Consider the following 14535-nt stretch of genomic DNA (forward strand, 5'->3'; position numbering starts at 1 on the left):
CCGAAAGCAGCAGCGGTCGTCGTCTCCGGCCGGACTCAAAGACGGCGGATGTAAAGCTACACAGAAGGGTAGCAACTCGCCAAAGCCCATCAAGCAAGGAGGAGGGGGAGGTGGAGGGAGAAACAGCCGAGGTCATTCTCCCGTTTCCACCGGCAGGGAGCGGCAGGCCGGAGGCGTTCCTGCCCTCAGAGGCGCGGCTGCTGTCCAGGCTGCTGGTGCTGAAAGCCGGACGCCGAGCAGGCCCGCGGCGGCAGACAAATGCGGCGTCCAAACACCAGAAGACTCCCCCCGCCATGCCGCCGATGCCTCCTCACCCTCTAGAGGAGATCCGAACCGCGTCGTCTTCGACCAGCCGTGCGCATCCAAATCCCCCAAAGTGAGGAGCAAAAACCCGAGAGGCGGGGAGGCCGCCTCGGCGACGAGCGGCAGCAAGAAGAACTCCAAAGGCACAATAGGCTGCGGACCTGGTTTCTGGAAGGAGGGATGCTTGCAGTCCGAACTAATACAGTTCCACTTGAATAAGAGCTTGGGAAAGAAAGGGACAAAGATGCCGGCGAAATCAACATCTCCGCCGGCCTCGGAGCCGGAGATGTCTCCTGAGCCCGATAGTCCACAGCCGGCTCCACGACCAGACCAGGGACTGCAAGAAGAGCTTGAGAGGCTGGAAGATGAAAACGAGGATCTAAAGGTACGTTGTCTACAGATTACAAGTCTAACCGTTTCAATTTTATTTATTTATTTATTTATTAATATAGTTGCACCTGTTGTAGGTTAGTTGCATTCAGACTGCATAACGACTAATGCATATGGCTTCAGGCTTTGTTTTGAAAAAAGATGTTTTTAAAAGGCTCTGACCAATTTGCCTTTGTGGGCCCAAGTTAGATGTGATTATTTAGTGACGTATTATCATTTTTGTCAGAATGAAATCGAAGAGATGCGGGTAGAGATGGATGAGATGCGGGACACCTTCTATGAGGAGGACGCCTGCCAGCTGCAGGACATGCGCAGAGAGCTGGAAAGAGCCAATAAGAACTGTCGGATCCTCCAGTATCGACTGAAGAAAGCAGAAAGAAAGAGGCACCGGTTCGCAGAGAGTGGCCAGGTGGATGGAGAGCTGCTCAGAAGTCTGGAGCAAGACCTGAAGGTGAGTCTGGGGAGGGAGAAGCATCATTCTTTTGTAGCCTATTTGTATTCATGATTAATAACAACTTCTATATTTTCTCCTGTTACTGTCTCTCCTGTCTTGGTCCCTCTGCCAGGTGGCAAAAGATGTGTCTGTCCGCTTGCACCATGAACTGGAGAATGTGGAGGAGAAGAGGACTAAGACAGAAGAGGAAAATGAGAAGCTGAGGCAGCAGCTGATAGAAGTGGAGGTCACCAAACAGGCCCTGCAAAATGAGTTGGATAAAGCCAAAGATGTGAGGGACTGAGTGTTAATTTAACACACACTTATTTTTTTGTTTCACTTTTCTGAAATATACCCAAAGATAGGCTGAGGATAAGAAATGTACTTTAAATAATAGCATCTCAGGTAAAAGCTGGGTACACAGGAAGAGGCAATATTCACAAAACATACACAATACAGGACTCTCTAAACAGTGCTTTTGAAAAGCACTGTAAAGATTAAATTAATTATTAACAACTATTGTTGCTGAATAAATACATATAGGATTGTATAAATAAAATGAAATGCAGGCCATATACTGCATGTCCTGTTTGCTACAGTTCATGCAGTGACATGTTGATGGAGCTGACTTTGAACTAACTATTTCCAAAGCAGTTGGAGTTGAAAATCTCCACAGATAAATCAAACACTGCTTGCACCATGATTTGATTTAGAATACTTTAGCAGAAATGTTCTTGAGGATAACGTTAAGCAGTCCTGTTTCTCCATTACCTTCAGTGTTCCATAAATCAGTATAATATCACTGGCTTCTGTAAGAAAACAGTGTGCGCTGCTGCTGCTGCTGATGTAACTATGGTTTCCCTGCAGCTCTCACTGAAAAGAAAAGGAAGTAAGGATGGACAGAAAGCAGAGAGAAAGGCCCCACAGACCCCAGTCGAGGTGAGTCAGCATTTACATTATTAGATTCTAAAGTTATAATCTACAACATATATTTAATAATGAAGTTCTTTTCCAAGGCAATTTTCAAATTAAAACATGATGAAGACCCAGGTATCAGGCAGTCATAATTTGTAGTGAAATTAACCCCTTTATAATATGTGCTGAGCCACTGAACCAGCTCCCTGGGATCTAGATTTTTAAGCATGTTACAAACTAAGTAGAATTTACTCACATGCAAAACAAACTACATTGTATTTTCCTATATGATGGCTTTGTACAAATAATGGACAAATAAAAACCTCTCTTCTCTCTTCATACTATAGGAAGAGAATGAGGATCTGAAATGCCAGCTAGCCTTTATTAAAGAGGAAGCCGTTCTGATGAGGAAAAAGATGGCAAAGATCGACAAGGAGAAGGATCGACTGGAGCAGGAACTGCAGAAGTACCGCTCCTTCTATGGAGATGTAGACAGCCCTCTGCCTAAAGGCGAGGCTGGAGGGCCTCCCACCACCCGAGAATCAGAGCTGAAGCTCCGTTTACGCCTGGTGGAGGAGGAGGCCAACATTCTGGGAAGGAAGATTGTGGAGCTGGAGGTGGAAAACAGGGGGCTGAAGGCTGAGTTGGATGACATGAGGGAGGACAGGTATTTGCATTCATCCATCAGATTCTTCGTGATTGTTGTCATAATCATTATGGAGAGGAAGCATATATCACCATATTAGGGAGACTGAAATCTATAATTTGTCACAAGAAAAAAAAAAGAAAGACATAAAAGTGGGGCTTTAAACTAAATTCTACAGTTAACACTTCTCTCCTGTCTTTTTCTAGTCTGGCAGCAGCAGGCGTGGACAGCTCTGGCAGTGGAGGTCAACAGTGCAGAGAACAAGGAGAGGCCCTGTCAGAGCTGAGGCAGCAGCTTCAGCTGGTGGAGGACGAGGCAGAACTTCTTCGCAGAAATTTAGCAGATGTGGAAGAAGAGAACAAAAAGGTAGCTACCTTGTGCTCACAGGTCCCCTGCACTGTTATTACAGGATCCAAAAACAAAATGACTTGTACCTGTACACACAGTATGGTAGCTGCTTTATACAATACAGTATAGTTGTATCGAAATAGTCTGCTCTGTTATCTCTGTAGACAAATATCTATTTAGTTGAAAAAGGCTAAATTATATTTGACATATGCTTTACAATAGTATTAGGGAAAAATGTCTACGGACTACAGACACAAATCTAAACATACATGGGAATAACATTCTGTTTTATTTTTAGGTGACAAGTGAACTCAATAAACTGAAGTACAAGGCTGGATCCCACGAAGCTGGATCCAGACATGGAGGAGGTTTGTTTGTTTTTCATTTTCTCCATCATTCATTAAGTTATTGTTGCAGAAGACAAATAACTGGACCACAGAGCAGAGCACAAAGAAATCTCCTCTCTTTCAGCTTAATACTATATGTCCACTGAAAAATGTGTTTCATAAGTCCTCCAGGAGCAACTAAGTCTCATTTACAAAGACGTCCTTGAATGTCATCATTTATGACTGATTTGATTCATCTTTATGAGTCATTTGCCTTAACTCCCAGTCAGCTAATATTTTCTCATAAAAAATTTAAGAGCCTCGGTTGGCAAAAGTCAAAATGACCAGATTGTCTCTGTGCACCATTTACTGACCAACTTTGATCAGACCTGTACGGCCACTTGAGCTGTTATTGCTTCTCTAAGTGGAAAACCAGAATCAAACTTTTCAGTGTTACTTTGTCTCAACCCCAGGAGGAGCTGACCCAGCTAAAGTGGAGGCCCTCCAGGAGGAGCTGAAAGCAGCACGTCTTCAGATTAACGAACTGAGTGGAAAAGTTATGCAGCTCCAGTACGAGAACCGTGTACTGCTGTCCAACATGCAGCGCTACGACCTGGCCTCCCACCTGGGCATTCGAGGCAGCCCACGGGACAGTGACGCAGAGAGTGATGGAGGACGAGACGATGACACCCCATCAGCCTCTGTTTCCTCCCCTCGCCTTCTCCCACCCCATCGCAAACGTGAGGGCCCTATTGGAGGGGAGAGTGACTCAGATGAAGTGAGGAACATTCGCTGCCTCACCCCAACACGCTCCCTTTACTCACCTGTAGACAACCGTTTTTTATCCAGAAGCCTGAAAGACCGGCAACAGATGATAGACATCCGCATCGAGGCAGAGAGGCTGGGCCGGACCATCGACAGGCTCATCACTGACACCAGTACTATCATCGCTGAGGCCCGAGTGTATGTCACCAATGGGGAGCTGTTTGCCAGGTTGGACGAGGATGAGGAAGGTGGCAGGTAATGAAAACAAATAAAGACAGCCTTAACTTCATATGTTGAACCGTAGCATTGCTACTTTATTTGGTGCTGTTCAATCAGCATCATTCTTAGAATAATTCAAACAATAATTCACTGAGAGATCAAACTTACTTTGCTTTTGCTCCACAGAATCAGAGAGCATGAGCTGCTGTATCGTATAAACGCCCAGATGAAAGCCTTCAGGAAGGAGCTGCAGAGCTTCATAGATCGGCTCGATGTCCCTAAGCAGGAGGATAAAGAGGCAGAGGAGCCACTGTCTGTAAGCTAATGCAAACACATGAATGGATGACTTTAATTACTTTGTACTGTCTAATATAATATGCACTTTCCTTTCTCTGCTCTTCATTTTCTTTGGTCCTTTTCATTTATATGCCATCCATCAAGATGTTTCAGCCCATTATTTTGCTGATCCTCATTCTTGTTCTGTTTTCCTCACTCTCTTATGCCACCATTTTCAAATTGGTATTCCTTTTCACCCTGTTCTTTGTTCTTTAAAGCGCATAGTACCATATTTTGTACATTTTCATGAGTTTGTTATTTACTTGTTCATTCATTTTGATTCTGTTATGTTGAACACATCACATAAGGTCACTCAAGGTACAGAGCATTATCATTTTCCACATATGACCCAAGCCACTCAACTACTGGGGTGTTTTCAACATTCACTGGAGACCAAACAAGGTGAGTATGACTTGACGACTGTGAGTCTGTTGCTGACAATCTATATTCCAGATGTTAGTGTCAAAGGCCGCACAGGTGTTTTCACTTACTATGTCTAATTTGATGCTTCTCAAGGCTGCACAGACATATACTGTACCGACTTTGCTTGACTGACATCTGACTCGCTTCCATGTTTACACCATTGCTACTCTCATTAGTATATGGAGATTGGTGGCATTATGTAACTCCCTGCATAGCTCGGGTCAGTTTCAACCTAATCAGCCACAACAAACGAAAACTCCTGTATAGGTATGTAGGGCCTTTCATTAGTGCACAAATGTTGCAGTTGGCACTGTGAGTACTAAGAATCTATAATGTTGCTAACATGTAAAAATGTCTTTGGAGCTTCTGCGCCATATTGTTTTCAGATTAACCAGAGGATTTTTAAATGAGTGTGTAAAGCCAAAGGCTTGTAAGATGTTTACTATGTATTTATGAGGTCTACACATAACAGCAGCAATAAACAAGTCTATGAGTAGTACAAAGTAAATACTGACATTTGTGTTATGGCTGGCAATCTACCCATAGACACACACAGTAAGTAGTGACACTCACACAGTCACAAGCTGTCTCACACTGAAGCAAACATCAGGACTATCTTGCAAGTTTTTTTTTAGGCAACTGTACTGTCTGAGTCATGACAAAATGTCAACAAATCAGCCAGATGTCCATGGAGAATGTGATAGGGGCACTGGCATTTTACCCATGTTTGAGTTTTGCTTATATGACATTCAGAACTGTGTGAAAATGTCTTTGGGTGGGTCTGAAAAAAAAATCAAGCAAAAATGTGCTGATGGTGGATGAGTTTAACCACCAGACCTGACCACCAGGACGGAGGAGGAACCGGCCCATTTCTTTCACCCCATAGGTGGGATGTTTTACCTCACGTTAGGGCCAGCTGTGGCGAGAAGAGAGATGGAGAGGGAGCGAGAGAAAAAGGGATTTTATTCCCGTTAATGAAAGCATTAGTTATTCTGAATTCAGCCACTACATTCCACTCAAGACTACATTTGTGCTACTTTGCAGGAAATACGGGCTCTGGTGACTGTTTTTGATGTGAGACATTCATTGCATCATCCAGGGTCGTATTAGAAGACCAGGGCTCTGTTATTCAGCCAGTCGCCTGTGCTTCGCAGTGTTTGGCTCGACCGGAGCAACTGATTCAAACTACACAAACAAGATCACACACACAGAAGAAATGATAGTGTTATCAGCTCTTAAATCAATCTGAATAAAATCCCACCCTCTGTCGCTTTCCTCGTGATAGTCATCCCCGGCGCATACTAGAAGATAAACTGCAGAGGAGGGGGAATATTCCTGCTACGGATGAGAAAAGAGGAAAGGTAGGAAAACTAACTTTACTGTTAGACACTGCTTACAGGTCGTAATAAGTGGTTTGGTGCCTTTAAAATGGGTGATGCTATTTAGTAGCTGTTTTTATGATTACACATTGACCACTGTGCGGTGCACAACTTGATTTGCTTCCTTGGACACAGCGCAAAGTGGTGTCCAGCGACTGAATCAGAGTAACCCGATGTTGATTAATGGATGTTCTTGCGTTACATCTCCCTGACGCCGTTCTGCTATCTGGCTTAGGAAAGAAAACTCATGGTTACAGGGGGTAGAAATAGGCTGCTGCTCTGCGCGCTGCATGATATTTTTGGTAACTTCTCCCATTCGCGTCGGAGGGGTTACTGGGTGTCTTTGCCAGCTCTAGACTGTCGCCTACAACGACTCTGTGCACGGGAGGGACGCGACACATTGCGTCCTGAGAGAACCGCAGATGGTGCGGCACTGAGGAAATCCCTAAATGACTAAAAGAAAGGACACCGTGGGGACTTAGGAACAAGAATGACTGCTTGACCTTGTCTCTGTGAAGATATGGAGGGGACCAAGGCGTCCAGTCCCGTCCCCTGTATGAGCAGCACAGCGGTGACTGCTCTCCTGAGCGCTGCTGTGTGGCCCACGGGGGATTTGGCAGGGTTTGGATAATTGGCGCATTCATTATGCCACTGGTCACTAGCTGTGTTTGAACTGAAAGTACGATCAACTGTATCAGAAACTGGTTTAACGAATGCAGAATGTGATACCAAATCGCTCAGTGACTTGATTCTAATATCGACTTAAGCAGTTTTCTGTGCTTCATTTGGATGCGTTCGAGAAATGTGGAGTGCGTTTATGAACAGTTCGGGGCTGCATGGTGGGGGCGGTGCTGGCAGGGGATACGTACAGTCTCAGGGATGGGAATTTGTGCCCTGCTCCAGAATGGATAGGGCAGATAGAGGCAGGGGCAAAAGTTGCAGCCCGCTGAGGAGGATCTCCTCTCCGCCCACCGTCTTTAGTCAGCTCTATGAGCCCCAGTTTGGGGCTTCACCGAGTGGAGAAGGTGGAGCAGGGACACATCTTGAGATTCTCAAGGCACAAATGTGGCCAAGTCCCGAACCCCAGCAGCAGCAGCAGCAGCAGCAAACGCAACACACAAGGCTTAAAAAGAAACTTGAAGATTTGAAAAGGCGACACGAGCAGGACAAGGAAGAATGGATGCGCGAGAAGGAGTCATTGTTGAGAGAAGTGGCTGACATACAAGTGATTGGACATATTTATTAACCCCGCGAAAGCTAAATGTAGTATTAGTGTGGTACTCACAGAGGGTACTCGGTTTTTCTGTGCCAGTTACGTTTTATAGTATATGGAATATTGTAATCTGCAAGCTGTAGAGACGTTCACAGTGTATGTGTTGTCCTTTGAGATACTCAATAATCATCCCAGAATATTCCTCAGGGCTTTAAATTAAAAGTTTGATAATATGATGCACCAGTAAACATCCACTTTATTTTAAATTCCTACTTAGAGACTGTTTTATCAGATAGTTGGATGTGTGATGCTGTAGCTTCCAGTTGGACCAGCAGACATTTGCATATTTGGTTGACAAGATTGCTGCCAAATGTGTTTCCATGCAGGGAGGGGAGAACAAGAGGATTCTACTAGACCTGAAGGCAGTTTTGGAGGAAGTGCAGGTGGAGTTGAAGAGAGAGGAGGAGAGGAGGAGTGAGCTCCAGCTGCAGTACACCAGAGACAGATGTGCCTGGGAGTTGGAGAAGGCTGAGCTCAAACGCAGGATTGCACAGGTAGGTGAGGTACAGTATGATACTAATGAGGACGGGTGTGTGGTATTTTGGGGTCTTGGACTTTTTTCAAAGCCATTTGCTAGCAAATAATTAGCTCCAGAGTAATGTGTAATATACAGTAGCTCTGTGTGTATGTAGGTGCAGGCACAGTATGAGGGCAGTTATCCAAAAACAGTGATCTTATTTAACAGCAACATGTAAGCACCATACTGCACATAAAGTATAAATGACTTAATTTAACTTTCATGTTGTAAACTGCGCTTGCTATGTGTGCCACCCACTTTGATAAGTCACCCCGGTATCCAGCCAAATCAGGCCTCAGTTTAGACAAAAGATTTCCAGTGAAGAGACCAACTTAGTTACACTTGGTCAACCAGACAGTGAAACCCAACTTTTAACAGCTTTCTCTTAATGGTTTGAGATATTAACCTGCTATTACCATGGACAGCTGCTGCCAAGTAGGTATTGAAATTGGGAGAAACAAACTTAGCGAATTAAGTTTGTATACCAGTGCACTGCTGTCTGGCATTGCACAGATCACTTGAACGTCTGGCTATGCATTTATACTTCACATCAGGGTGGCTTTGGTTCTACCAGAAGATGGATTTATGGGGGTGGCCTAAGGTAGAGGTCTAACTGTGATCAGACTTGTTCGCCCTTTGTTGATTAAAAAAAAAACTTCAGGTTTTCTGAAATTTGCTCAGGGTTGGAGTCCTCTGTGTTGACTGACTTTGTGTATCTAACTTTGTTGTCCTCTAGGTTTTTGTCATGTTGTAATGACAGTGTCTTTACCTGGTAGTTGAACCCAGTATGATTCCTATCAAGTCACTCATCATGCAGTCACCCATCACACCCATCACACCCAGCTCTGTTTTTGTTTGTCCTCTGAAGGCACTAGAAAAATTAAACTTCTGACTGAAGTGATGGAGTTCAAAAATCCCATAATGGGTTGCAGGAAATTACCAAGGTGATGCAGTGATACTGAAGAGCAGCCAGACAAAACCACTGATGACATGATGACACAGGAGTGCAACACACTAACTTGAGGTTACTAAATCACAGATCCCATACACGTACTGTAGATGGTTTAACTGCCACACAGTATGTGTGGGTAGATGGCACAGTGCTGCTGTTCATCTGTTCTCTTTGCCCTCCTGGCTCTGTGCCCTCTCGCAGTGTGGTTGACAATGAACCTTATAAAAACAGAGACATTTACTGTTCTGCCTTGTGCTTGTAAAACTCAGTGGGGCAGTGGGAAAAGAGGCCTAATCTGCAGGAGGCTATACTATGATGCCACACATACATATACACAGTGATGGTATGGTGCTGATGTGCATGTGAGGTGTGTCTGTCTAAGCCAGCTGAGTTGCCTGACACTTCGGAGAGCTTTGCCCCTGTGTATCTGTATGTATATGTGTGTGAATATTCAAACTGCAGTAATTTTGAATGGTACACACACACACACACACACACAACACACACACACACACACACACACAGATGTGCAGATGCTCAAATACAGTGTTCTATATCGATTGCCCAAACAGATCAGGGGAATGTGACTTGGAGTGGAGCCATGACGAGAGGGGTTTTCTTCTTGTAAAAGCTGCTTTGTCTTGATGCCACATCCTGCCGCAGTTTATACTTCTGGGTACTTGTTTATCAAATGCTGGTTTAAGAGTGCTTGTAAGGCTCAAAAACATCATGTGAGGTTTTCTGAAAACATTCTCTGGCTCAGTAATCAAATGGTTAATTTAGTTCGAAGTACCTTGTACCCCTCATGGGGCAGTTAAGAGTAAAACTTCCTACAACTACATTTTAGTTTGCTTTCAGTTCAAGAATGGAGGAACACATGTAGTTTTATAGTTTATCTTAGACTAGATTACTGTAGTCCTTTTTATAATCTATTTAATTCAGTTTTATATGTTGACAGTATGCAAAGCAATAGTAGCTTGATAAGCAGAGTGAATTGCAGTTATGTATCAGTTCATACATTTATACAGTATACTAACTGCTAAACAAATCAAATGTAGGTGGTGATTCAAAGGCCTGGAATCAGGATATAAAAAAGAGACAATATATGCAAATCAAGTAGGTCAGCAGAGGAAAATGGGTGTAACGTCAAGTCACTTCAAAGTAAATATCAACAGTTTCAACATGAATGAGAAACCCCTCTGTCATTTTCCACATGCTGGTTTCACTGTACCAGTATTTTAGTCCAGACAGAGTGAAAACAGAAGGTGTTGAAGAGGGAGAAGGTAATTGTTAGGGCAGTTTGAATACTGATACTGAGCATGACAATCCAGAGTAATGTTGAGTTGAAAAATAATTGTAGAATTAGCATGTATGCTCAGCAAATATGTACAATGACAATGATATATGGTTATGATGTGTTAACATGTTACAACTGGAAGCAGCGAGTTCACCCTATGATTTAGGGGGAGACAACATCACTTATTCAGTTTATGTCTCTTATAGCCTATATATGTATGTGTGGCATTCTGTTGTCTTTCTTGATAATAAGTGAGATAAGCTTTTTGAAAGTAATATTTTTAATCGTTAATTAATGCCAAGACAGCAAGACAGTACAACCAAACCATACCCTCATGGGTAGGGATGGGTCTCATGAAGGGGTATTAAATTGGTACTGGTTCCTGGTTGGTCAGCACAGAGGTATCTCTAAGCTCATAGACAAATGGTGCTGCTATTGATATTTAGCTTTAACTCATTCTAACATAGCTGGCATTTTCAAATGTTGGTACCAGACTGGATGACCAGGAGGGATGCTCTCCTCAGTGTGGCAAAGGTGTTCACATGCCTTTAATTGGCTTGGCTGAGCATCATTTTGTGCTTTCTAGTCATGGTGGATAGGGCAAGACTTCCAAAACTGTCAGCTTATTTTACTAATCTTAATGAAGATGCATAATCTTTTCTACTGTTCCCCTTGGTCCGCCTGTGTGCAGAACAGGCACAGCTGCTCCTGTGCTCATTTACATCATCAAGGTTGGTAAATATGCTGCAAAATTGAAGAATTGCTGTGCCACAATATTTTCTGTGCCTAATGGTAATTTGCAACAGGTTTAGTACATATCCTGTCAAGTCTTTATGTTATGCACCAAACCATGATGAATAGTATCAATAAGCGTATTGATACGTATCTGTATCAATAAGCAGTGTCAGTATCGACATCGGTATTGACAATATCCTAATGATGCTTCGCATGTTAACACATACACATTTGCTGAGCCCGATGGCTTGCCATACAGTTTGGTAATATCACTGTATCATTTAAAATGTTTGGCTTAGCTCACACTGTATGTCATGTATTTGCTGTACCAGAGATGAAAGCTTCTAAGTGAGTCAGTTTAAGCATCAGCATAGCTGCAGCTAGTCAACAGTTGTATGCTTGTTCTAGTTAAGCTTTTAATTACACACCATTCTCCACAGTAGAGTAGGTCATGGCTGTGAGTGTAGCTACTGTGTGTTATTTCCATGTTTTGGGTGCTTCTAACACCAAACACCAAGCAAGCATCCAGGGTCCCCAGCAGAGGCCTTTGGTTGGAAATTTCCAGGTATATTTCTCTGCATGCCATTGATTTATGAACGCTGCTGGCAGCTAGGAGACATGTCACTCTGCCTTAGCAGCCAACTCCCCCTCTACTCTTTACCTCTTGTTTCCCCACCTCCCCTAGGAATGTGACACTCCAGGCTGTGGGTCTGCTATTTATAGTGAGTCACCGTGGTGACACATTTACTTTAATATACCATACTATGTGCCATAGGGTGACAGGCAGGGTGGTCAAGAGTAGCTTCCTGTGTGTGTTTTCCTTTGAGCTGTGATGCTGTTAACCTGTGTCTTTGCTACCCCAGTCAATGAAAAATGATCTTCAGCTCTTTTATTTTGACACCAAGGATCTTGTTTTTGCACTTTCACTATTTGTTTACATTGGGATGTTTAAATAGATTGTGGACAGCACCCATCATCATCCGTCTGTAATTGTGGAGATGTTTGAGAAGAGCCGCAGGCAGACAAAAAGGGTTGCCTTGTTTTTCTACACCATAATATCTTCACCCCAGGCCACAGGCAGAAATAGCAACATCTTCCAGGCTTGTAAGAAGACTTTGGTCAATGTCTGAGTGAACACAGAAATAACACTCACATGTTCTCTCCCTCTTTCCAACACACATACACACTATACCCAAACAGACACACACAAACACGCACTTATGCACAATCACAGACACTGTCTTGGGCTCTTGCCAGTTCCAAAGCCAGCATTTTTCCCTTTTTTCCAAAAATGCATGTATTTACTGCAGAATGTACAGATCTGTGTACTAAAACAGTCGCTTATCCTTTAGTAGTTTAACAGGGGCTGTTCTCCAGATCACAGAGTTAGGTAGAGGACAGTTCACCTTTATCATATCTAGAGGTTTCCAAGAGTGAAATCTTGGATTTGAAAAAATTCACTTAGTTTTTTAAAACTATTTTTGACAGTGAACTCTGGAGACCTAGTACAGTCTAATTCGGGCTACAGTTATGCAACATTTCTTTTTATTTCACCATTCCGTGGCTTAAGACTTTGGCCTTGACACTGAAAGCAGGGGAAATGCCCATGATATTTTACTTGAAAAGGGCATTGAGTACAAGCACTTAGTAATATTCTCATTAAAGCAAAAATGTCCAATTTGCACCTAATAAAACAGTTGGTGTTGAAAGGCATGTGGAGTTTGGCCTTACTTGTGACATGCTTTTTGTGTGTAGAGTAGAGTAGGTACTTTACTGATCCCACAGTGGGGAAATTTCTGAACCCATATTTATCTTAAAACTGCTGCAACAGGAGTATTGTTGGACAGAGCCCACATGCATCCTCTGCAGACACATGTTACTAGGCCTGAATCTGTCATATCCTGAACTGTATCCTGTGTTAGTGAAGTACCATATGAGGCTTAACCTCTGAACCCATGACCATGTGTGTGAGTTTGCGCAGGATATTTTTGTCTTTCAATCTTGTCTTTTTTCTCCCTTTTCCCTCCTCTGAACCGACTCACACTCCCCATTGGTGTGTTGTTCCCCAAATTCCTCCACCTTCTCTTCCTGCCACTCCTTCATTCCCTTAATTCCACTTTAAAGTATTTCTCTCACTCATGCCTTTTTTTGTCTTGTCATCTGGCTCTCATCAGCTTTTTCTGCAACTACAGTCTATCCTTTATCACCGCTGACCATTTTTTCCACTGTCTCTCCCACTCTTTTCCTTGCCATCTCCCTGTTCCTTTATCCCTCCTCTTAGTTAGAGGCTAGAGAGGGTTCTGGCTCGGTCAGTGGAGGGGTCCAGTCAGTAGCTCATCCTGGCTCTGTGGCATCACAGAGAGCTCGAGAACAGCACGGTGACACCCCGACTCTCTGCCGGGAACGGGAAGAGCAGCGGAGGCTCCTGACAGACACACACTCGACCGCCATGGACCTGCGCTGTCGCTTGGAACACAATGAGAGGAACTGGTTAAGGGAGCGAGCCGAGCTGCTGGAGAGGTTTGATGTGGAGAGGAGGGAGTGGGAGAGCCAGCTGAAAAATATGCAGAAGAAAATAGAAGAGGTAAGATGCTCTGACTTTGTGCCTGAATGAGAACATGCTGTAGCTACATTTTGTCAAGGCTTAGCTATTTGTGGTTAAGCCTTAATTTAAGTTGAATTTAACAGGACTAACTTAAGATAAAGAAAAACCATCAAGACTATGTAATACTAATTCCAAACTTATGAGGCTCCTCCATATTTGATTGATCATCATTCTGTTTGTCTAACTTGTGTATGGTATATGGCTTCCTGTGCTTTAAGCTATCTAAACTGTGTTCACCATCAACATTGTCGAAACAACATCCCTGATCAGTGCAGCTGAGGAGTATGAGGAAAGGAACGAGGCGAAGGAGAAGGTGCAGGTTCTGCTAAGTCTCTACTGAGACAGAGGCAGTGACTGAGACAGTCTGTGACCCATAGTACCACCTTTGTATCAAAGTTTTAAAGCACTTTTAAAAATATTTGGATTTTGATTTGTTGTTTGAACAAAGCAATTTGAAGACTTCACCTTGTGCTTTATGAGGTTGTTATGGCAATTTTCACTATTTTCTGATATTTTATAGACCAAAAAATAAGTTCCCCTCCTTGAACCGCCACCTTATTGTGGTGGAGGGGTTTGAGTACCCGAGTGATCCTAGCAGCTATGTTGTCGGGGGATATATGTCCCTGGTAGGGTCTCCCAAGGCAAACAGGTCCTGGGTGACGGGTCAGACTAA

At 43.5% G+C, this 14535-nt stretch overlaps 2 protein-coding genes across 3 annotated transcripts in view; both read left to right on the forward strand.

Annotated features, from left to right (window-relative positions):
* mtcl3 (MTCL family member 3) lies at positions 1–5077 on the forward strand. The gene is made up of 10 exons (XM_020596596.1): positions 1–688; positions 920–1144; positions 1260–1418; positions 1994–2065; positions 2389–2708; positions 2894–3053; positions 3334–3403; positions 3835–4381; positions 4532–4661; positions 4787–5077. Exons 1-10 carry the CDS (start codon positions 548–550, stop codon positions 4895–4897), a joined length of 1935 nt encoding a protein of 644 aa, XP_020452252.1. The 5' UTR covers positions 1–547; the 3' UTR covers positions 4898–5077.
* Positions 5078–6479: 1402 nt separating this feature from the next.
* The window catches only part of mtcl3a (MTCL family member 3a), an 18152-nt gene continuing 10096 nt past the window's right edge, over positions 6480–14535 (forward strand). Inside the window, exons 1-3 of one of the 2 annotated variants that reach the window (XM_020596595.1) lie at positions 6480–7708; positions 8083–8250; positions 13539–13841. In XM_020596595.1, the coding sequence (XP_020452251.1) occupies positions 7286–7708; positions 8083–8250; positions 13539–13841 (894 nt within the window). In that variant the 5' untranslated portion in view covers positions 6480–7285. The remainder of the gene's footprint in view (positions 7709–8082; positions 8251–13538; positions 13842–14535) is intronic. The other variant, XM_020596593.1, reaches the window with a different exon arrangement.

Source organism: Monopterus albus, unplaced genomic scaffold (assembly GCF_001952655.1).
Source record: "Monopterus albus unplaced genomic scaffold, M_albus_1.0 scaffold31.1, whole genome shotgun sequence".
In the NCBI taxonomy this organism is placed as follows: domain Eukaryota; kingdom Metazoa; phylum Chordata; class Actinopteri; order Synbranchiformes; family Synbranchidae; genus Monopterus; species Monopterus albus.

What these genes read in the sequence shown, in the direction of transcription:
- mtcl3 (XM_020596596.1), top strand. Translation starts at nt 548, where the DNA reads ATGCCGGCGAAATCAACATCTCCGCCGGCCTCGGAGCCGGAGATGTCT. An exon ending in ATGAAAACGAGGATCTAAAG is followed by an intron (nt 689 to 919) that starts GTACGTTGTCTA and finishes CATTTTTGTCAG; the next exon opens with AATGAAATCGAAGAGATGCG. An exon ending in AGGCAGAGGAGCCACTGTCT is followed by an intron (nt 4,662 to 4,786) that starts GTAAGCTAATGC and finishes CCATCCATCAAG; the next exon opens with ATGTTTCAGCCCATTATTTT.